Source organism: Schistocerca serialis, chromosome 6, assembly GCF_023864345.2.
Source record: "Schistocerca serialis cubense isolate TAMUIC-IGC-003099 chromosome 6, iqSchSeri2.2, whole genome shotgun sequence".
Classification (NCBI taxonomy): Eukaryota; Metazoa; Arthropoda; class Insecta; order Orthoptera; family Acrididae; genus Schistocerca; species Schistocerca serialis.
The window spans coordinates 312,534,235-312,558,586 of record NC_064643.1 but is presented as its reverse complement, the minus strand read 5'-3'; the positions used below and the strand labels follow the sequence as shown (position 1 = coordinate 312,558,586).

The window sequence follows — 24,352 nt, the reverse complement described above, 5'->3', positions numbered from 1 at the left end:
TGAGCATTCACTTCCTTTTTTATAATATTTTTTTTCAGTTATATATTGAGTAATTATGCAAATAAGTCAATAGATCAGCGTTCACTTTCCTTTTTAGTGTTAATTTTTGGATTTGAACTATTCGCACACCATTATTCGAGTTGTTTTTTTTCCCAGAAATATATTGAAACAAGATATTTAATTGAATTATAGATTTCTTAGACCATGCTTTATCTAAATCATAACCAAAATCTATGACTTTGCCACTGACATCATTTTCAGATTTGTCCTGATTAACTGAACATTTACTGTTTCATAAAAACAAGAACATCTTTATTCTAACAAACAGTTTCTATACACATAAAAAAAAAGTTTTGCGTCACCCCGGATCCCAGAACTCCTGAAGATAGATGTTGACTGTGGATATTGTATCACTGACACAGTCCATTTGACTGTTCAGAGATGTCACTAAACCCACCCAAATATGTAAACAACCATGCATGAGCAGTGCCTATGAGACAGAGGGGATCTGACAGCCGATCGATTCCAGTCAGTCCACCAGGAAGGAGGTGTATGGGTCGTATTGTCTGTAGTTCAACGATGCCTAGACTGTCAGTACCATGGTTCGATCATGACCGCATTGTTATTTTGTGCCAGGAAGGGCTCTCAACAAGGAAAGTGTCCAGGTGTCTCGAAGTGAACCAAAGCGATGTTGTTCGGACATGGAGGAGATACAGAGAGACAAGAACTGTCAATGACATGCTCCCTCAGGCTGCCCAAGGTCTACTACTGCAGTGGATGACCACTACCTATGGATTATACCTCGCAGGAACCCCAACAGCAGTGCCACCATGTTGAATAATGCTTTTCATGGAGCCACAGGACGTTGTGTTATGACTCAACCTGTGCACAATAGGCTGCACGATGTGCAACTTTATCCCTACATCCACGCCGAGGTCCATCTTTGCAACCACAACACCATGCAGCATGGTACAGATGAGCCCAACAACATGCCAAATGGACTGTTCAGGTTTGGCACCATGTTCTCTTCACTGATGATGTCACATTTGCCTTCAACCAGACAATCGTTGGAGACGTGTTTTTTTTTGGAGCCAACCTAATCAGGCTGAATCCCTTAGACACACTGTCCAGCGAGTGCAGCAAGGTGGAGGTTCCCTGCTGTTTTGGGGTGGCATTGTGTGGGGCTGACGTACGCCACTGCCGTTTTGGCTGTACGATACATGAATGCCATCCTCCGACTGATAGTGCAACCATATCGGCAGCATATTGGTGAGGCATTCGTCTTCATGGACAACAATTTGCTCCCCCATCGTGCACATCTTGTGAATGGCTTCCTTCAGGATAACGACATCGTTCAACTAGAGTGGCCAGCATGTTCTCCTGACATGAACCGTATTGACCATGCCTGGGATAGATTGAAAAGGGCTGTTTATGGACGACGTGACCCACCAACCACTCTGAAGGATCTACACCAAATCCATTGAGGAGTGGGGCAATCTGGACCAACAGTGCCTTGATGAACTTGTGGATAGTATGCCATGATGAATACAGGCTTGCATCAATGCAAGAGGATGTGGTACTGGGTATTAGAGGTACTGATGGGTACAGCAATCTGGACCACCACCTCTGAAGGTCTCACTGTAAGGTGGTACAACATGCAATGTGTGGTTTTCATGAGCAATGAAAAGGGCGGAAATGACCGAGGTGATGCAAAACTTTTTTTGATGTGTGTAAATTCTATGTACCGATCATCCAGGGGCTACTCCATATTGGACTTTCAGAGACATATCACGATTAACAGTTATGGTTAGCTGTGGTTGAGGCATAGAGAAGCTTAGGTTGATGCCAATCCATGCAAACCACTACATTACTTTAGCAAAACTGTGGAGACTACTGAAATATGATACACGAGTAAACTCAAAATGTGAAATACAGTTATCTACACCTCTGATTAAGCAGTGCAGTACAGCATTTAAACTTTAATTTTTGTGGTTCTTCTGTGTTCACCTCTGTATGTAATAAGTGTGTCTGACTGCTGTGTGGAGGACCCAGATTCAGTTGTTCCCAGTATTGCCAGGGAGTTTTCTTTGGTGGGTGGATTGGAAAAGGGTGTACTCAGCCTCGTGATGCTAATTGAGAGTAACAGCTTCAAGGTCTGGGAAACTGACACAGCTGCGAGAGCACTGCGCTGACACTGTGTTCCTTCATACACATTCATATGACACCGTTGGCAGAAGATGACGTGGTGACTGTTTACTGCTGAATGGCCTGATAGGGCCAGTAGATGGAATTTTAGCTTTATCTTATGTTCTTGTGTGGATTTAATCTTGACTTTCACTGTACGCAAATTCTGTTCCGCCTGGACAGTGCTTGACCAGCCTCACTAGACATGCCTTGTGACTATGCACCTCATGGTAAATACGTGCAGATACAATGTGTCAGCATCAGAAATACATTAATGTATGTGAAAACTGCAGCACACAGAAAGAGTGGCCCAGTTGAATCCAAATGTTGAAGATGTGTTGAACAGATTACATTGTCAGGGTCGCAGAGAAATAATATGCACAAAAGTATGCAGTACCCTCTGTTGTGAGAGTGAAAAGGTTAATGTCAACTTTCAAAAGGTCATCAAACAAAATATAAATTTTACAACAAATGCCAACCTTATCGACACCAAAATGGAAAGTCACTGTAAGTCCATCTTTACACAGAATGGTTGTGGGACCTCAACTGTTCAATATAAAATTTCAAATAATGTCATATCAAAAACACATTCAGCTATCAATATTTCCAATTTTATTTCATTTTGATACCAGTTTTGGCACTACACTACACCATTTTCAGCCCCCCTGACCAATATGTAGGAAGAATTCTACCTCTAGTACAGTCGAAATAGGGGCCAGCATACAGTCACCTGGTATCCATAGACTTCTTCTTAACAGTGAGACTTCTATCATCACTTGTCTGCAAGCTATGTTTCAAGGATTGCATTGTTAAAAAGAAGTCTACAGATACCAGTGACTGTAGGCTGGCCCCTATTTTGATTGTACTAGAGGTGGGATTCTTCCCATATGGCAGTCAGAGGGCCTGAAGATGGCATGGTGTATGCTGAAAGGGGTAGCAAAATAAAATTGGGAATACAGACAACTGAAGGTGTTTTCGATTTGACATTAAAAGGGAGCAACTGTAGTGTTCTGTGGTCAGCAGGAAAGAACTAACAGTCAATTTGAACACACTTTATTATAATTAAAGAAAAATGCTTTTTTGGTATACACTAAGTGTTAAACGCAAGAACAAACAGAAAAAACCCCACAACTCTTGCGGTGGCAAACCAGATAAGGAACAACACAATGGAAGAAATACAGACCAAAATCTACTCTACAAAATACATCATGCTACTAATATGCTACAGTGAGTGAATATAATGCTAGGGCCAGAGTAAGTTCTGGCCAGAGCTGTTCCTAGTGGTTGGTAAACACTGCCGGTCTGATGATGCAGGCATGCTTATAAACCCAGGTCAGCGGAGTGCTACATCAGTCATATGAGTTGTGATTGGTGGAACACTGTCTCATGTTTGGCGAAGTGGTTCCATGTTTATTTGGAAAGTCTGTTATTGTTTCTGTCCACTGGCGATGTTTCTCTCCACCGTCCTGAAAGGGGGTCATCAACCAATTTTGCGTGTCAGTTCTGCGGGTCCTCTAACAATAAGGGCCCACTACTACATTTCTCCCATTGGGAAGAAAAAATGCACAGCACCACAGACGTCCACAGGAGTAAGGGTGTCCTGGTCGGCATCCATGGGTTCGTGGCTGGCAGGGGTGGGTAGCGGCGGTGCAGCATGGGCAGATGGCAGTGGAGACAGTGGCTGAGGTGGAGGCGGAAGTGGATGTTCCACCACACGGCAGCCAATGATAGGCACTGGCAGCTTCCTTCAGGGCGTCGTGGTCCAACAGGTGGGGGGTGAAGCTGGTTTAGGTGCCGGCGGGCGGTGGAACCGTCGGACCTCCAGAGAGATGCCATTACCCGGCCGCAGAGCTCAGTGAAGGCCGCAGGCATCCAGCACGCCCGTGGATGAGAGGAGGTCCGTGTCCAGACCTGTCCGATGCAAAAGGGGTGTGTTGGCGTGCGGGCAGGAAGGTGAGAGCCTCAGGAAACAGGACAGATAAGGGAGAGTGGAACTGTCGACCGTGAAGTATCTCCACTGGACTTTTACCAGCATGGGGAGTTGCGCGGTATGTAGCCAAGAAAAGAAGCATGGCCTCCTCCAGTGGGTGATGGCTCACCAGCTTATCGAGTTGGGTCTTGAACATCCACACAAAACATTCTGCCTGGCCATTATACGCAGGGTAAAATGGGGCAGCCATTTGATGCGAGGTGAAATGGGGCAGTATGGATGAGGGAAATTCCATTGGCAATACGGAGTTGCTTAAATTCGGTCGAAGTAAACTGGACTATTATACATAACAATTGTTTTGGGGAGTTTCTCAACAGCAAAAAGGTGCCAGAGAATATTGATAGTCTCAGGAGAAGTGGTGTCATCGTGTGGGAGACATAAGGATATCCCAACCCGAAGTCTATCAGTATGAGCCACTGGGAACCATGAAATGGCCCTGCGAAATCCAAATGGAGACTTTCCCATGGAGCAGTTGCATCTGGCCACAAAAAATACTGGTGTGGGGTTGCTGCCTGATGTGTTTGGCAAGTGGTGCAGACTGTTGCGAGGGAGGCAACGTCTTTATCCATACCATGCCAATAAAGGTGTTGGTGGGCCACCTGTTTGGTGAGGACGGTGCCTCAATGACCAGCATGGAGAAGGTCAAGGACATGGCGGCACAACGCATGCGATATGACCACCAGGAGAATGTTGGAATCACCAATGCAAATGGATGAGACCACTGTGGAAAAAGAGACTGTGCTGACAATCCCAAAAATGCTGCATCTCTGCATTGAGGGTGCTACGACAGCTGGTCAGCCAACCCACAGCGATTTGGCAGCGGAGAGCTTGCAATGTCGGATCCTGAGTGGTGGCCCGCTGGACCACATCGGCATCCAACGGAAGCATGTCCAGAACTGTGTCCACATCCAGTTCGACATGGAAACAAACCAAGGGGGAAGCATCAAACTCACGATCCATCCCGGCAGGCAGATGGGACAGAAAATCAGCATTTGTGTTGTTCAAAGATGTGGTAGACAATATCAAAGTCGAACGTCACAAGGAAGAGTGCCGAACACTGGAGGCGGTGTGCTGTCTGGGTGGGCACTGCAGCACCTGGGTGAAACAGAGAAACCAAAGGTTTGTGATTGGTGTGCAGCATGAATTGATGACCATACACACCATCGTAGAATTTTGCCACGGTGAAAACCAGTGCCAAAGCTTGCTTTTCAATTTGACTATATTTGGTTTGAGAGTTGGTCAAAAGGTTTGTGATTGGTCTGCAGCATGAATTGATGACCATACACACCATCGTAGAATTTTGCCACGGTGAAAACCAGTGCCAAAGCTTGCTTTTCAATTTGACTATATTTAGTTTGAGAGTTGGTCAAATTTTTGGATGCAAAATCCACTGAAATCTCAACACCATCGACCACTTGCAAGAGGACCGCACCCAGGCCATAGCCTGAGGCATCGGCGGTGACGATGAGGAGCAGGGAAGGATTGTTAAGTGGCCAGGCAAGGAGGGCGGGAGAGAGCTGACTTGAGACATGTGAAAGCCTGCTCACAGGCCGTGTCCCAAACCCAACGCACACCCTTGCACAATAGCCCGATCAGGGGCGCCAAAATCTCGGTGGCGTGGGGTAAAAATGTCGATAATAGTTGATTTGACCGAGGATGGATTGCAGTTGCTTCACATTGGTGGGAGGAGACAGGTTTTGAATCACCTCAACATACTCCTTAGAGGCATGTAGACTGCGGGCATCAATCGTGAACTCGAGATAGCTGACCTCTCGTGCAAAAAAGTCCCACTTTTAATTCAGGAAATGCAGGTTAGCCTCAGCAAAAACCTGAAACAGCTGATCCAGCTTGCCCACGAGGTCGATCGCTGACAAGCCACTGATGGTGCCATTGTCCAGATAATAGCCTGCCTTGGGCACCTGGCTTGTGAGGCATTCCAAATAACATTGGAAAATGGCGGGGGCACTGGTGATGCCAAACAGGAGGCAGTTGTACTGGAAAAGTCCACATGGGGTATTGATGACTAGGATCTGCAATGATTCCTCGTCCAACGGTAGCTGTAAATAAGTATTGTGCAAATCAATTTTGGCTAAAATGGTCGAGCCCACAAGATGTGTGAGTATGTCATCCACCAATGGGACAGGATAGACATCGATGATGGACTGAGAATTTACCGTGACCTTAAAATTGCCACAGATGCATAAAGCATGGTTCAGCTTCTCAATAATCATGATAGGCGTCGCCCAGCGACTGTGCATGATGGGAGAAAGGATGCCTTCATCTTGTAAGTGGGGAAGTTCCACCTGGAGCCTGTCTCGGAGAGCAAAGGGGCCTGGAGGGATCTTAAAAAAACAAGAAACAGCAGAGAGAAGAAGTTGAAAATGCACAGTGAAACCCTTCAACCGTGGTGTAGAGGATGTGAACAATGTTTTGTATTTGCTGAGCAATGGGGCGAGGAAGGTATCCGATGAAGGAATCAATATCGCCTGTACCGCATTCTGTACTGATAAACCCAGACGACCTAAAATGTCCACACCAAGGCAGTTAGTAGCACCGGGGATCCGATCACCAAAAATTGAGTAGTGAAGGAACAACTGTTGTAAGAGGTTTGTGTGGAAAAAACAACCTCGACTGATAGAGTGATTACTGAAACTGCGCAAGGCATGACTGTACGGGGATAAAGGTGGCGAGCCCAAGCATTGGTATGTGGCCCCATTCACAATACAAACAGATGATGCTGTGTCAATTTGGAAGACTACCAGAATATGCGCGACTTCCAAGGTAAGGAGAAAATGAGCACCCGACTGGGGAATGATGGGAATACTTGGCCATCAGTGAATGCTTGGCTTCCAGGTCCTGAGATGATGATTTGTGATGAGCCTGTGCATCTGCAGGAAGCGTGGCATCCACGCAATGTTTCTATGAAGCCTGACGCACCGTGGTGGTATGGCCCGCTCGGCTGCAAGCCGTACATCTCGCTCGCCGGTGGGGGCACTCTGACCATTGGTGAGTCCGGAAACAGTCCGGACAAGATGGGAGCTGGGTGAACGACTTCCTGTCGCGGAGTGGACCAACGGATTGATGAGGCTTCCGCTCGGTGCTAGGCAACTGGCGAGCTGTGAAAACAGCTTGGATCAAGACGTGTTGGTTGTAGCCGGTGAGAGTATTCAAACGCACGAATGATTGGCAGACAGGTGTCGAGGGACGAGTCCTGTAACTTCAAATTATCAGCCCAAAGACCCTTGTCTGGTATGTGAAACACCACCATATCACGAATCAATGAAGAGGCATAAGACTGCTTGCAGGCAACAATAGTGTACTGGAATTTACAGCCACAGGAGAGGTCCTGGAGCATCGTAATCCAATCCCGGTAAGTCTGACCTGGGGACTTTCGACAAGAAAAGAAAGTCTGACGGGCAGAGGTGATGTGTATTTGTGTGTCAAAGTACTCAGAAAGGCAGTCCTTAATGTGAGTAAATGAGAGATCTCGAGGGGACTGCTCAGGGTTCAGTCGTTGAATTAAAAGATACACCTGTTGTCCGTCTGTTGCTAAAAAAAAAAAGCCCAACTTTGATTTTCATCATGGAACCCATGTGCCAGTAAATGTTGTTCCAACCTTTTGGCATAATTTGACCATGGTTCGACGGGCCTATCAAAAGCTGGAAATGTCAGCGGAGCCACGTGCAAAGTGTTCAATTTACCTGCAATGTAATCAACTCTATGAGCTACTTCTTGCAACGCTAGCAAGTGAGAGGAAATTTCTGAATGCATGAGCATTGCCTGAATCTGCTCCTAATTTCCACCAAGGACTGAAGAAGCTCCTCGGAGGAGGCCATTCTATTCAAAATTGAAAATCCCATCCTCGTTACCAATAATTGTAGTGTCCTGCGGTCGACAGGAAAGAACTAACAGTCAATGTGAACATGCTTTATTATAATTAAAGAAAAACACCTTCTTGGCATACACTAAGTGTTGAACGCAAGAACAAACAGAAAAAAACCCACAACTCTTGTGGTGGCAAACCAGATAAGGGAACAACACAATGGAAGAAATACTGACCAAAATCTACTCTACAAACTACATCATGCTACTACAATGCTACAGTGAGTGAATACAATGCTAAGGCCAGTTAAGTACTGGCCAGTGGTTGGTAGACACTGCCGGTCTGATGGTGTAGGCATGCTTATAAAGGCAGATCCACGGAGTGCTACATCAGTCATATGAGTTGTGATTGGTGGAACACTGTCACATGTTGTTTGGCAAAGTAGTTACTTGTTTATTTGGAAAGTCTGTTATTATTTCTCTCCGCTGGCAATGTTTCTCTCCGAAGTCCTGAAAGAGGGTCAGCAAACCATCTCGTGTGTCAGTTTTGCTGGCCCTCTAACAATAAGGGGCCGCTATGACAGCAACGTCAGCACTTGAGTTAGTTCAAATGGGGTGATGTAATTGGCCATATCTGGACATTTAAGCTAATGCACAGCACACTGCTATGATAGTGATAAGTGTGTGGAGTCAGGGAATGAAGGAGCATCATACACAGTGATGAACTGTTAGTGAACCATCCAGTACGATAACAGCATTACTGTCTTGTCCACATGATCACAACAAACTAGAACTTTGTTCATAATGTTGGGTTGACACAGGAACACTGAAAAGGCTGTGGACATATCTGTGTTGAGACCCCAAATTCACCTGGGTTGGTGATAAGCTTACCATTGCAGTAACTTTTATTATTCATAAACACAAATACATGACTTGTCAGCAACTTGTTCAGAATAGACCTCCAGTAACCACTGTTGTTGGTTTGTGGACTCATATACAAATAATGTAGAGATGGATTCTGTATTAGCATACACAGGATGTCTTTACTTCTATATTGCCACACTAATTTCTCAAAGTGGGAGAAACTGGGCAGATACAATTATATAGTCCTGCTTATTGGTATGTTGTTTGTGCCTAATTTGCAGTATTAAGTTACATGAATCTTTCTTTGTGGCACAGTTCACTGTCAGAATGAATTAATGGAGAGAATCGAATGAAACTGAATGGATCATAATTGTAGTTGCCCACAAGTTTGCATGTTTTGTCAGAGAGGTTTCACGGGGTACCTGCACCAAGGCCACTTTTAGTGATATTTTTGTCAAGTGGAAATTACAGAAAAGTTTAAACCAAATCATTGCTCTTGACAGACATCAGGCATTGATTAAAAATAACACATAATCCTTGAAGTGTGCTGCACAATTCAGTTGTCAGATATCCTTTCTTTTGTTGGGGAGAATATCAGTTGCATATGAGGTACAGAGTTTGAACACCGATTGATAAGAGATGATAAGACTTGGTTTTTGGGCCATGCTACAACCCAGAAATCATTAATCACAAAAAATAATGCAGAATATCACTTAGAGAGGTGCAACAACACCATAATTTGTCTGTGTATCAGTGAAAGAAGGTTTTATTTTAGTGATGGGTTACTGTAAATTATGGCTGGAAACTTTGCAGGCACTGGTGAATAGTGTTTACAACATGTTGTAGTGACAGAGAAATTCTTTAGATATAATGTGATGTTTGTAGACCTGTCTCTTTGGTTTGAGTTGGGGGCGTTAGCTTTGACTGATTACAAAATAAAATTAAAACATGTTAGATAAAATGATTTAATGTCTCTTCTGTCGGTTACATGTTAGCTATTTATTATGGACATCATAGAAAACTAGAGGATCTGTTCTATGTCCAGAAAAATCATATCTGTGGAGTTAAATTGTCAAGAGTTTATGTGATGGAGTTTGGATGGAAGAGGAAATGTTTAAGGGACATAAAAACTATAATTATTTCATGACAATTAGGCTAGTTATCCTTCTTGAAATATTTCAATAATCCAGCTTCAACAAGAGCACACATAATATCAGATTTCACCTAGAAGCTAAAAATCAATGCTACACTGATCAAAAGTTAGGCTGTTAACCTTTTTGATCAGATATTTATATCTGAAGCATTCATAAACATGACTGATGGATTAGGCATCAGGTCTGTTCTCATTGGCAGCAAGGCGGTACTAGGACAGATTTATGATCAAGAGGCATGTGATCATCGTGTGACCAACCCTTCCAGTCATTATTACCAGTGGATGAATCTTGATGATTCTGCTGCTTCCTTATTCAAACAGTGGCTGAATAATCCTCTTAAGGCTGATTGCACCCCATTGCAGACCTCTTTTCCTCGGAAAAAAATCTGAGGATGCAGCATAAATCGCATCCACATCCTTCTGCACCAAAAGTAGTGGCACTGAATGTTCAGTTATGAATGTGGTCTTACACTTGAAGTCGGAAGGAATAAAGAATAATAAGTGTTATAGAAGGGTTGCTGCTCTGCAGCTATCATCAGAGCATAAGCTGCAGTATACAGCGTCTACATTTCTTCAGTTATTCCACATCAAATAAATGTATACCAAAAAGTCATACACAACATTGTATAATTACAAGAACTGATTCAAAATTAAGGGCCAATAACACATAAATTGAGTGGTAGTGCTGATTTGAGCATGCTTGAGTAGTAGCATGAACTGTTCTGCTGAGAATGCAGTCTTCACATTGCCATCATTTCAATGTAGGCTGCCTTCAGAGGGCAGTGTGTTGAAATAAATTTAGTAATGTCAGCTGTGAAATTTGATCAATGATTAGGTTTCTAAATGCAAGAAGATGAAAGCTGCTGAAACTGACTCCAGTTGTATGGAACATAGGGTGTTACTACAGTGAGTGGAGAAAAAATGAAGCATTGCTGCCATAAGATTGAGAAAGGCTCTACAAACTTTAATGATGATTAGAAAAGTGGCAGGCTTAGCATCTGATGATTTTACTGAGTACGTGAACGCAAAGTGAAAGAAAACTGCCACTTTGCAATAATCAGTGTTTTTAAAGAATTTCCAGAATTTTTTTGACTAATGTTGTTGTTCATCAGGCATATTTAGAAATCTAATCACTGATCAAATTTCATACTTGCTGGATTTGTTACCACTGCACTCATCTTAACATAATGTTTTGTAAAGGCAGAAAACAGTGAACAGTCAGTAACATGAAGGTTACATATCTGTCAGATCAGATGACATTGTTGTGCATGCACGCACAGTCAGTGTTGCCTACTACATTTTACATGTTATCTGTCCTCAGTCTTGAATTGTACTTCAGGTTTTATATGTAACTTTTTTTTATTATTCTGTGGGTGAACTACTCAACCTTTTCTCTGAATTGTTACATTTACAGTGCTTTGGTGTCACAAGATCACTCTGCTGTAAGTACAGAGCAACTTGAAGATAATTTCAAGGCAGTTGATAACTTACAGCAATTAAAGTTTGCATCAGAGACCCGTGACAGAAGTGTGCAGACAGAATATCGTGATACGGCTGCCCAGACCAATCCATGGGCACCTCCATATTTCACTAGTGGTGAAGGCTCAACTCCAGAAATACTTACATTAGCAATGCTTTCCTGGGGTATGTTGAAATAAATTGTAAACTAAAAATTTGAATTTAAGCAATGCTAGTGATATTTAACAAATGTGTTTTGTAGCCCCACAGCCTACAGCAGTTGATTCAGCTTTGCCTTTGCATGACTGTCATTTGTACTTTACATGTATCAGGTTTTTCTTCTGGTGCTTTTTCATTCCACCCAAGGGCTAGAACCAGAATTGATATTTATTCTTTCTTGCATCATTGTATGAGTTGTTTTAATAGTGATGTATATTTCTACAAATTTTAGTCATCAGAGCAGTCAATGCTTGGGTCTCTGAAAGACCAGAAACAATTTTCTGTTGAAAGGTAGAGGCAAAAATGTTATTAGTTTGCACCTGTCTGTGAGTGTCGTAAACAGTTTGAGTTTAAAATACAGCTTTTAAAATTGTTTATTATGTATCATATTTCACAAGCTCATCAAATAAATTATTAGGTGACACTCTTTAACTGAATGTACTTTCCCTTCATAAGATGACCATTAAGAGTGTACTTTAAATAAGGCGTGTATTTGATGTAGCATTTCACATTGAGAATTGCTGAAGGTATATTCATGACACCCAAATACTGTACTGTAGCATTTTTCCAGTAAATCTCAGTCAGACCTCTGCCTTTGCCTGAACTAGGTTTATGTGATTTTTGACCCTAAGCATTTGTAGATGGGTACCCTTAAATGTACACCAAGAATGGTAGCCCACTATGCCAGATCACATTGTTTCTAGTTGATCCATGAAAATTTTATAGAGATTAGAATAGTTGTGTTATAAAAACTTATATGTGAAAATAGGGGAAAGACTGATTCACACTGACAGTGGTAGAGGAAAATTAGAAGAAGAAAGATGGCAGTATGAACTGGGGTCAAAGAAATAAAAGTGATAGGTCCCCTCACCATGAGAATTCTCTGGCTAGGAAAGAGTCAGTACTGCATACATCTACAAAATGGGTGTTGTAGACCAGGGCTTCCCAACGTGTGGTCCGCGGACCCCTTAGGGGTCTGCCGGCTCTTTGTAGGGGGTCCGCAGCCACCTTTCACCAAATCGTGTAAAATAATGAGTAAAATTAATGAATAAAAATGTGAAAATCAAATTCATCACTATTTTTTTTTTCGTGTGAAAAACATGTGTACTTTTACTTCAGGTCGTATTCCCAAGCAGCCTTTGCGGTTCCTAAGTGAGAACTCATACACAGTTTAGTGCAGGAAAATGCGGCTTCTCTGATCGACTGTTTCGCAACAATACGTGGGTCGTTTGTGCACCAGCTCACGGCGCTAGATGCGCTGAAACTTTTACGGATGCGTGGAGCGAGCTTTGTCGACCAATCACAGCACTCGCTGGCATGTATGCGGCCCCAGGCATCATTAAATGTTAAACTCGCTTTGTCAGTGCACTACCTATTTCATAAGTCAATTCTTGACCAGTTTATTACTTCTAACATGGATCGTTGGCTGAAGTCAGGATCATTGAAGAAAGGTGCAGTTTCTCCATCACCTTCACAACAAGGGAAGTTTCCAGTTGAAATGAATGAGGAGGGAGGACGACCAAAGGAAGAACAATCACAAGAAGCTCCACAGCTGGATTTATTATGTGAAAATGCTGCAAGTACTCCATTGGTTGTAATATCCTGTGGAAGTGAAATAACCAAGAAGCGCAAGTACAAAGAAAGCTATGTAGAAATGGGCTTTATGGAGACAAAGGAGGATAAAGCTCAGTGTGTAATTTGTGCGCGAGTCCTTTCTAACAGTTCAATGGTTCCAGTTAAATTGCGCCGTCATTTTGAAGGTGCTCATCCAGTCTAAAGACATCGATTTTTTCAAAAGGAAGAGTGCTGAACTAGCTGCTTCTCAGCACTGCATGAAAACTCATGCAAAAACAATTAATGAAAATTCATTAAAATCTTCTTTCTTGGTTAGTTATCGAATGGCAAAAACAGGCAAATCTCATACCACTGCAGAAAATCTCATACAGCCGAGTGTTAATGATATTGTTTCTTGCATGCTAGACGAAAAGGCAGTAAAGCTTGTATCTTCAGTGCCATTATTAAACAATACTGTCAAGAGACGCATTGTTGACATGTCAAATGATGTGAAAGACACTCTTGTTTCTCGCGTCCAACACAATTCATTTTCTCTGCAGATAGATTAATCCACTGATGTTGCAGGATTAGCGATTTTATTGGCTTTTGTCCGTTATGAATATTTTGGATGTTTTGAGGAGGACCTCTTATTGTGCCGACCACTACCTGCCAACACAGCAGGTGCTGAAATATTCCGTCTATTGGACGATTTTTGAAGGACTAACGAAGTTTCATGGTCTAATTGCATAGATGTGTGCACAGATGGTGCAAAAGCTATGACGGGTCCTACAGTTGGAGCAATAATGAAAATAAAAGAAAATGCCAAGAATTGCAGCAGTAGTCATTGTGCTCTCCTCAGATACGCTTTAGCTATGAAACAAATGCCTGTTTCGTTCAAGAAAGTTTCAGATGAATCCATTCAAATCATTAACTACATAAAATCAATGTCCTTGAAGTCAGGACTTTTCACAATACTGTGTGAAGATATGGGAAGCCTTCATCGTTCCCTGCTTCTCCACACAGAAGTGAGGTGGCTCTCAGGTCGGAATGCACTCTCTCGGTTGTATGAATTAAGATTGGAAGTCTTAGCTTTCCTTTTGGAGCATAACACCAAAGTAGCAGACCTTATTAATGACGAAAATTGGCAGTGTATACTTGCCTATTTGTCAGATATTTTCTCAAAAATGAACGAAATTAATATTTCACTCCAAGAGCAAAGTGAAACAAAGGTCACTGCTATCGACAAAGTTCTAGCATTCAAGAGGAAAATCAATTTTTGGGCAGAGAGTGTCGAGGAGGGGGAGTTCGAGTGTTTTCCTCTTCTCAAGGAGTGTTTGAAAAACAAAACATTGGCGCTTGGGAAGAATTTGTTTCATAAAATCCTGGAACATCTCCGAAGCTTGATGTCATTGTTGGAGCATTATTTCCCAACAGCTGAAGATGTGAAGATTCAGAAATACAAATGGGTGGTCAACCCATTCACTGTATCCAAAAAGGCGAACATTCTATCATCAAATGAATTTGATTTGTTGATAGACATTGCCACAGACCCTACCTTGAAGTCAAGTTTTGACATTGACGGTTACTTACACTTTTGGATCCGTTTGGATAACAAGAAATACTAGCCCCTTGTTTAAACGGCAAAACGTGTACTTCTTCCACTTGCCACAACATACATGTATGAATCTGGGTCTCGATCTATGCTGCCCACAAAACTAAGTACTGAAGCTGTCTAGATGCGGAACCAGACATCGGTCTCCAGTTGTCAAGAATTGAACCCCACTTTTCAAAATTGTGTCAGCAGAAGCACCCTCAACCATCACATTAGGATTCCATTATTATTCCTACAGACTCATCTATAGTAAAGAAGAAAGCATTTTTCTTTGTAGATACTCAGTGAACGTACCTGAACTATAACTCTGTAGGAATTTAGTTTCTATCTTCTATCATTTACAATATAATTATTAATTGAATTCTGTTGGCATTGATATTTTTGTTATGAAAATTAAAATGACCTCTAAAGCTAATTTCTTTTCCTTATAATATATTCCGTCCTCTCAGTTAAAAATATGGCCTGCCTATACTTCAATTACAATTACTTGCTATTACTCTGACACTAGTCTGTTTGTTTGTTTTCCTAATTTGTTTACAGTCGAGGCTGACTGCCACAATTTAGAGTCCAAGTAGTAGTTGAAGTTGGCACCTGTGGCTAAACTGTTACCACGCTGCCTGCAAGTTGCCAGCTACCAACTGATAGTACACTATTGCAAAGCCGGCTGCTAGCTGCCGGCTACGGACTGACAGCTGCCGTTCAGTGGATAGGCAAAGACGTAAAAATAACTAATCTTTCCGAGCTGTTTACATGGACATGAAAATCGATTGTGGAACTGGAAAACGGCTTTGTAAAGGCAGATTTCCAGAATCGATTTTGAAGTGTTTACCTGACCAACCAAAAGCGGAACTGGGACATTGGCTTACGAAATCCGGTTTTGGAAACCCATGTAAACTGGGTGAATGTATTTCCACACATTGCACAACAGATGTCACAATAGTCCTTTAAAGGCAATTCCTTGGCCTCTTTTCTTTCGTGATGTGTTTGCATCCCGAATCATGGGTCTGCCTCTTTTCTTCACGGCCGCGCGGAATGGCCGCGAAGTCTTAGGCGCCATGTCGTTGTGGATCCGCGAAGTCTTAGGCGCCATGTCGTTGTGGATTGCGCGGCCGCTCCCGCCGGAGTTTTGAGTCCTCCCTCGGGCATGAGTGTGTGTGTGTGTGTGTGTTGTCCTTAGCGGAAGTTAAACTTAGGTAAATAGTGCATAATAGTAGGGACTGATGACCTCAGCAGTTAAGTCCCATAGACTTTACATACATTTGCACATTTTTCTTTGGATTTCACGAAAATCTACACACACACACACACACACACACACACACACACACACACAAAACACACACGACTGTTACAAAATATGCATGCTCCTTACACTACAGTAGCCAAACAGTGGAAGTGAACAGACCACAAGTGGCAGCTTGTCAGCAGCGAACAGTTTGGACGTGGCGTTGATTGCTCTTGGAAGAAGGCAGCTTCAATGTGTGAAATGTCAATTACCAAATAAATTTAATCAGGCTATAGTGTGTTGAACAAAGGGAGTAATCCACCAGTAAGTGTCTGGATACAGTGAGAATTCAAATTGGATCGTTAATTTCAAGTTGTTTTCATTCATCTCTAAACCAAAGACTATTTATACTTCGGAGGGAGGGGGGGGGGGGGATCATTGGGAACATGGCACTCACATTAAGAAGCTTTCAGTTCCCATGGGTTTCACTCTGAAATTTAATGTTACTGTGCTCTTGACTGACTAGGGGTCCGCCAGCTGAAAAGGTTGGGAAGCCCCGTTGTAGACCATCACCCCAGTAGCTCAAAAAACTATTGCAACAAAATCACTGAGGGATGGCCAACAGCACCTTGTACTTCAACTTTGTCTTCAGTAATAAGAAAAAGGTACTTCTCCTCACTCACACCAAAAACCTCTTAATCTTATCTGTTGATGGTTCTTTCAGTGACTCAACTTTTGTTTGGGGCAGCCTGGGGATTTGAGACAATTACTTAAACAAGTGGAAAAATTTTCTGACATCTTTCTTGACCTTTTGAATCTTCCAATGAATTTGGTTTCCTGTGTTAACTGGTTGTGCCAAGTCATTCTGTTCTCAGCATTCATCTCCAGCCTCACCTCCAGTCGTTGTTCATTCACTTTGACTGAAGCTATCTTCCGTTCTGGCTGTTCAAGTCTGCCAACAGCGTATAATAGTCCTATGGCATGTTGTAACTCTTTCATGATATTTACTAAAGGAAATTCTGTCTTGTCACATAGCTTTATTATTTTTTTACTATCTTGGTTTTGAATTGTAAACCCGTTTTCAAGTACACAACTGATTCCAAAGATGGCAACCAAGCAAAGATAAACATACATGGTGCTATCCAAAATTTTCGGGACTGGTGCTGCCATCTGTTGAAAACCTTATCTTTGAACTAATGGTCACCATCACCCTCGAAGTAGATCCCATCTGCACATGCACACTGGTCCCAGCGCTTCTGCCACTGGTCAAACGTTTTCTGAAAGTCCTGTTCTTTGAGTCTGGTCCCTTTAATCCCGCAAACCAACCAACCAACCTGTTCTTTGAGGGTGTTTATCACCACCAGCAATGCTTCTTGAATCCTCTCTAGAGTGTCGAATTGACGGCCATTCAACTTGAGTTTAACTTTTGGGAATAGCACGAAGGCGCAAGGTGCCAAATCTGGTGAGTATGGTGGGTGGGGAACAACCCCATGTTGTTTTTTGCCAAAAAGGTCCTGCTGAGCAAGGACGTGTGACAGGGCGCGTTGTCGTGATGCAACAACCAGTTCCCTTGATATCAAAGTTCAGGCCATCGTCGCCACACGTTTTCAGGGAGCCGTTGCAAAACATCACAGTAGTAAGCAGAATTCACTGTTTGGTTGGGGGGGACAAATTCTTTGTGCACAATACACCCTCCCAGCTGAATACCACTCCGCACACTGAGTCATCAGATATGCAGCTCTCGCCACCTAGTGCTGCAAAGGTCTACTACTCCTACTTTCCAGATGGCAGCACCAGTCCCGAAAATTTTGGATTCCACCTCGTATGTTAGCTTTTTAGTCTATCACTTGTCAGCTTAAACTACAAACAACTTAAACTATAAAACAATCCTACTTAACTTCAACTATAAAACAATCATACTTATTTTTTTGTTGTACAAAAATATATGGAGAAGTTTACATGTGTTTGTCTTCGCTCATTTGCCATCTGTGGAATCAGTTGTGTACTGGAAAACAGGCTTATTACCTGTGACCCAGGTCACATAAAAATAATAAAATTTTGTGAACCAATGCAAAACAAGGTTTTGTTTATTTTATACATACTACAATGTTTCACCAAGAACCCATAGCTGCATCAATTTAAAATTGGTCATAACAGAACTTCATTTGGTCATGGGAACAGTAAATCATATGCGTATTGTTGTGACTGACAATTCACAATTTTTCACAAACACAACTTATATGATGTAAGCTCACAAGGTTGATGACTGAATATACAAACGAAAGGTAACATTAACGATGCTAGTAAAAGTCTCCTAATTGAGATTGACAAAAGTTCACTTCTAATTTTCCACAAAGATTCGTGGTAACACATTCACACACTAGTAACAGTCCAGTTCTGAGACGAAGATGTAATCTTCAGTGGTCACAGTACATGAGGTCGGCATCCGGCATGAACTGAACTTCGAGGCTGGTTTTAGCGCCTATATAACTGTCTCCAGCCAGTCAGGTTTTGGCATAGTGGTACTTCCTGCAGGCCATGGCTCGAGCTCCCCCCGCAGGAAGTAGTGCTCGGAATGTCTGTTTCCATTATCTTGTATGTAAATAGCCGGTGTTTGCCATGGTGCTTTTGGTACACCTTAGGCATAGACAACCTCGTCCTCTGTGGTGTAATATGGGTTACCATCCCTCAGGGGCTACCTTGACTCCAGCATAACATCCCTCCCACATTGGAACAGCTGGTGCAGCATGGGTGACCGCAGGGGAGAGAGTACCAATATAGCCCGGTGCTGTAGGCTGATCTGCAGCTAAGTCCTTCTGCCACTGGAGAGTAGGGCGCTGCCTTCCGTGCGAGGCGGCTGGAATGCCACAGATGAGGTGGTTGTGAGGCGAAGTCGGGCTGGGCAGGCAACATGGGGATGTCCATGTCGTCCATCTGAGGTGGCACCTAAGAGGGGCCAGCAAGTGGGTTCACGGGAAGGTCCTGGAGCTGTCCCGGGCCCGGAGTATGTGGCAGCGTGGGACTATCAGCCGGCATCTGGTGGCTATCGCTGGGAAGATCATCCACCAACTGAGGAGAGGGCATGAACATAGGCCCCAAGGAAGTGACCGGCGATGGGAGAGAGAGAGAGGAGTTGTTTGGGGCTGCGGCTGCTTGAGGAAACGAGGATGCAGCTGGTTGCGGTGATGCGAAACCACACTGTCGTCCAGGCGTACGTTGAACAGTTGTCGACCCCGGGGCCGGATAACGACCCCCTGAAGGCAGCTGGGCCAGGGCCTGAAACCGTGAGCCCACACCTTGGAGCTGGATGAATATCGGGAAGTGCCTGGCAGTGCACGAGGTCCAACCTGCAGCTGGAGGAGATGGAGTAGGGTCCGAGGCTGGTGACCATGGGGCAGTTCTGCTGGACTCTTGTCACCCATCGGTGTGGCCCTGTAGGTACTGAGAAATAACATAAGAGTTTCTTCTGGGGAATGGTCCTCCGTATACTTCTTCATCTGAGTTTTAAAAGTACAAACAAAGTGCTCCGCCTCTCCATTGGATTGGGGATGGAAAGGAGGGGTAAAAACATGGTGGATACCATTATCATGACAGAATTTGGCGAACTCTTGACTGCAAAATTGCGGACCGTTGTCTGATACCAAGGCGACGGGAAGGCCTTCAATGGAAAATATTTTTGACAAGGCCATGGTGGTATCCTCTGTGGTGATAGAGGAGCGTCGGATAATGAAAGGGAAGTGGGAGTAGGCATCCGTGACGAGTAACCAGTAAGCGCTGAGGAAGGATACCGTGAAATCCACATGGATGCGTTCGCATGGGAGGGAAGCGGCTGTCCTGGATTGGAAGGATCGGCGCGGTGCAGGAAGGGGTTGGGTACACTGCTGACAACCCCGAACCATGCGCTCCGTGTCCACTGTCATGCCTACCCAGAAGACATGGCGATGAGCGAGGGTTTTCATCCCGGCAATACCCAGTGACCTTGATGTAAGATGTGGAGAATCCAGGACCACAGGGAAGTTGGTATAATGACTCGTGGAGTGGCATCATTTTCTGCACGGAGGAGCACCCCGTTGACGGCCACTAGTTGATGGCGGGTGGAGAAGAAGAATCGGAGGTCAGCCTGGGCACGAGGTGGAGGAAGCATCGACCAACTGTGGAGAACACAGTGGCGCACCAGTTTGCAGGAGCAGATCTGCGGTTGTCGCTGCGGCCACCCTCTCAGCTGTGACTAGGAATGAAGCTAACGCATCCTGTATGTCGTCATCTACCTGAAAAATTAGGAGGTCCGACGAATCGAATGCCAAATCCTGGTCAGAGGGCAACCGAGACAAGACATCAGAGTTGGCATGCTGGGAGGTGGGCCGGAAATGGATGGTGTACCTAAAACGTGAAAGGAACAGGGCCCATCGCTGCAGGCAGCGGGAAGTCTTCATGGGTAACTGGGCTGACAGAGAAAATAAGGCCACGAGGGGCTTATGGTCAGTGATCAAGCAAAAAGCCCTACTTTAAAGGTATGGGAGGAATTTGGTACAGGAAAACATGATGGCTAGGGCCTCCTTCTCAGTTTGAGAATATTTGCATTGGGCCTCTGTAAGGGATTTAGATATGTAAGCCACCAGGTGTTCTGATCCATCGGGTAGATGGTGCGAAAGGACATCTCCATCACTGTAGTCTGAGGCATCTGTAGCCAAGAGGAGAGGAAGAGAGGGTTTATATGGCATGAGACACTCCGCAGAATGCAACCTCCACTTTAAGGTTTGGAAAGCCAATTCACAAGCCAAGGACCAATGAAAAGGCATGTTCTTTCAGCATAGGTGATGGAGGGGTGCCACAATGTGAGCGGTGGAGGGAATGAACTTTCGATAGTAAGCAATTTTACCCAGGAAAGACCGCAATTTGTGGACATTGCGTGGACGAGGAAGGACCGTTATAGCGGCGATGTGGGAGGAGGTAGGCGATACGTCATGGCGGGAAATGATCTGACCCCGGTAGGAGATAGCTGATTGAAAAAAGGAGCATTTAGCAAGATTGGATTTTAGGCCCGCAGTCCGGAGGCGCAGGAACAATTGTCACAGATGACTGAGATGTTCATCTGCGATACAGCCAGTGACGACGATGTTGTTCAGGTAGTTTATACAACTTGGCACATCCCGCAAGAGCTGTTCCAAGTAACACTGAAAGATGGCCAGTGCACTAGCGATGCCATGCATGAGACGGTTCAACCAGAACAGCCCAAATGGTGTGTTGATGATGGCCAAGTGAGTAGAAGGCTCATCTAAAGGTATTTGGAGGTAGGTCTCGGCAAGATCGATCTTAAAAAAAAATTGTCCCTCTGCGAGCTTAGAGAACAGGTCCTCTGGACTCAGGAGGGGATAGTCTTCAACCTGTAGCTGAGGGTTAAGCGTAGCCTTGAAGCCACCACAAACTCGAAGATGCCCATCTGGTCTTTTGAGGACGACCAAGGGTGTCGCCTACAAGCTGTAAGGGACCGGAGTGATGACTTCTTCCATCGTGAGATGGTCCATTTCTTGTTGAAGAGGCTGCTGGAGGCATGGGGAACGTGCTGGGCCCGGAAGTACTTCAGGCAGGCAGGTGCTTTCAGCTACAGTAACACATGAAAATCTTGAGCACAGCCAACTCACAGCGAGAAGAGGTCCTGGAATTTCGTGCACAAGGTATCGACTGCCAGGAACGGAACCTGGGAAGACACCAGACGAACATTGTCATCGATGGTGAAGTCAAAGGGCTGGAAGGCATCCAACCTGAAGAGATCAGCCTTGGCTGCATTGTTGACCACAAGGAAGGTAACTTCCTGGCGAACCGATTTATACATGATGGAAGCCCTGAACTGACCCAAGAGTGATTGCTTGCTTATTATAAGTAAGGAGGTGACGAGGTGTGGGCGTCAGGGGGGGGGGGGGGGGCAATCTTTGCGTAAGAGGAATAGTTGATCAGTGGGACCGCTGCCCCTGTATCCACCTGCATCTGCAGCGGCCGACCACAAGTAGGAATGACGAGCAGCTTCCTGGACAACTTGGTGGATTTGAAAATGCTGCTGGAGCCGCTTCTCATATGTTTCCCAGTGTTCAGCATCCTTGTTGAAAGCGGGAAACAGCAGGGGCTGTGGTTCCATAAATAAACTTTCCTGTGTACCCTGAGAGTTCTTGCAAAAATCTTGAAAACCTTGTAGTAAGCCATGCATACTTTGGACCAGCTACTGAAGGACAACTTCCACCATGAGGAAGACACATGCAGGCACCAACTCGTCACCACTTGTGTTGTGACTGATAATTCGCAATTTTTCACAAACACAACTTTTATTGATGTAAGTTCACTCGGTTGATGACGGAATACACAAATGAAAGGTGACAATAACGATGCCAGTAAAAGTCTCCTAATTTAGGCAAACAAAAGGTCACTTCTAATTTTCCTCAAAGGTTCGTGGTAACACACTCACACACTAGTAACAGTCCAGTTCCGAGACGAAGATGTAATCTTCAATGGTCACAGTATACGAGGTCAGCATCCGGCACGAACTGAACTTCGAGGCTGGTTTTAGCCCCTATATAACTGTCTCCAGCCAGTCAGGTTTTGGCATAGTGGCACTTCCTGCAGGCCGTGACTCGAGCTCCCCCTGCAGGAAGTAGTGCTCGGAATGTCTGTTTCCATTATCTTGCATGTAAATAGCCAGTGTTTACCATGGTGCTTTTGGTACGCTTTGGGCATAGACAACCTCGATCTCTGTGGTGTAATATGGGTTGCTGGCCCTCAGAGGCTACCTTGGCTCCGGTATAACACTTATGACATATTTTTCTCATTATTTACTTTCCATGATTTTCTTATGGATAGTATTTTGAGACAGCAATATTCCACATGTTTTATTTCATGTTGTGGTGATCTTTATTGTGAATGTATCACAGGATATGGAATGTGTCAGTCTTACAAGTTTGTTGTTGTTAAATTCTATGGTATTATGTAAATAGTACTAAACAATTTCTTATTAAAGTATCTGTAACTTAGGTTCTGTTAAAGAAAAATAAAAGTGAAACTTCCTGGCTGATTAAAACTGTGTGCCCGACCGAGACTCGAACTCGGGACCTTTGCCTTTCGCGGGCTATCGCAGGAGAGCTTCTGTAAAGTTTGGAAGGTAGGAGACGAGATACTGGCAGAAGTAAAGCTGTGGGTATCGGGCGTGAGTCATGCTTTGGTAGCTCAGTTGGTAGAGCACTTGCCCGCGAAAGGCAAAGGTCCCGAGTTCGAGTCTCGGTCGGGCACACAGTTTTAATCTGCCAGGAAGTTTCATATCAGCGCACACTCCGCTGCAGAGTGAAAATCTCATTCTGAAAAATAAAAGTATTTCAACATGTTTATAGTAATAAATAAACATTCACGCAAAAAAAAAAAAAAAAAAAAAAAAAAAAAAAAAAATTCATAATGTATCTGTGTTTCATGGATACTATGTATATTGTGGTCAGGAACTCTTCTGTAGTGTAATATGACTCGTTCAATAAGAAATACCTTAAATTTGTATTATTTTAATTTTTTAAATTATTTATTTTTTAAAGAGAAGAAAAGCTCATCACCCACTAATAAATAATTCACTAAAGAATAATTTGTGAAGGGAGGGCATTAAAAATCTAATATCCACAGAAATGGCTTCTTTCTGTACTTACTCGAGTCTGTATGCTAATAGTGGATATCGTCTGTCCTACTAGTATCATGGTTGTGGTACTAACTCCTGGGTTTCAATAGGAAATGTTTTTCTCTATGAAACACGTCAAGGAGAATATACATCATCCAGTGGATGTGAGGATTTCAAGTTCATTAAAAAGATTTTTGCATGCGGTTCTGGGGTGGATCCACTTGTGATTCTTATAGCTCCTTTCTCTCGTGTAGCTCCTTTCTCTGCATATGGCTCCTTTTTCTGCATATGTGATCTTATTGTGATCATTTGATCTCTCTGTTGCTGCATAAAGCTCCCCGTATGTTCTACAAGAATTTTTAATACCTTGGTAATCCAAGGTGTATACTCTGATTTAACCAGGTTTTCTCTCAGTAATGTGATTAATATGCCATAATGGCATGAAAATAACTTGCAAAACACAATCTTTTGCACAGGTAAAAAATGTGGCTTGAGCAGTATAGTTTACTATCAATATGTAAGCCTTGGTATTTTGAAGCATCCACCGTAGCTATCTACTGGTCACCTAGTTTTTCTCCCATTTCTTCATCTTTAGAGATTGAGTGAAATTAACAGAAAGACCATGTATG

The 24,352-nt window shown here is 43.6% G+C and overlaps 1 protein-coding gene across 4 annotated transcripts in view; it reads left to right on the top strand.

Moving 5' to 3' along the window:
* LOC126484113 (cilia- and flagella-associated protein 91-like) overlaps positions 1-24,352 on the top strand; it is a 347,241-nt gene that overhangs the window by 54,264 nt on the left and 268,625 nt on the right. For all 4 annotated transcript variants that reach the window (XM_050107494.1, XM_050107492.1, XM_050107493.1 and 1 more), the window contains exon 5: positions 11,428-11,657. In XM_050107494.1, the coding sequence (XP_049963451.1) occupies positions 11,428-11,657 (230 nt within the window). The remainder of the gene's footprint in view (positions 1-11,427; positions 11,658-24,352) is intronic.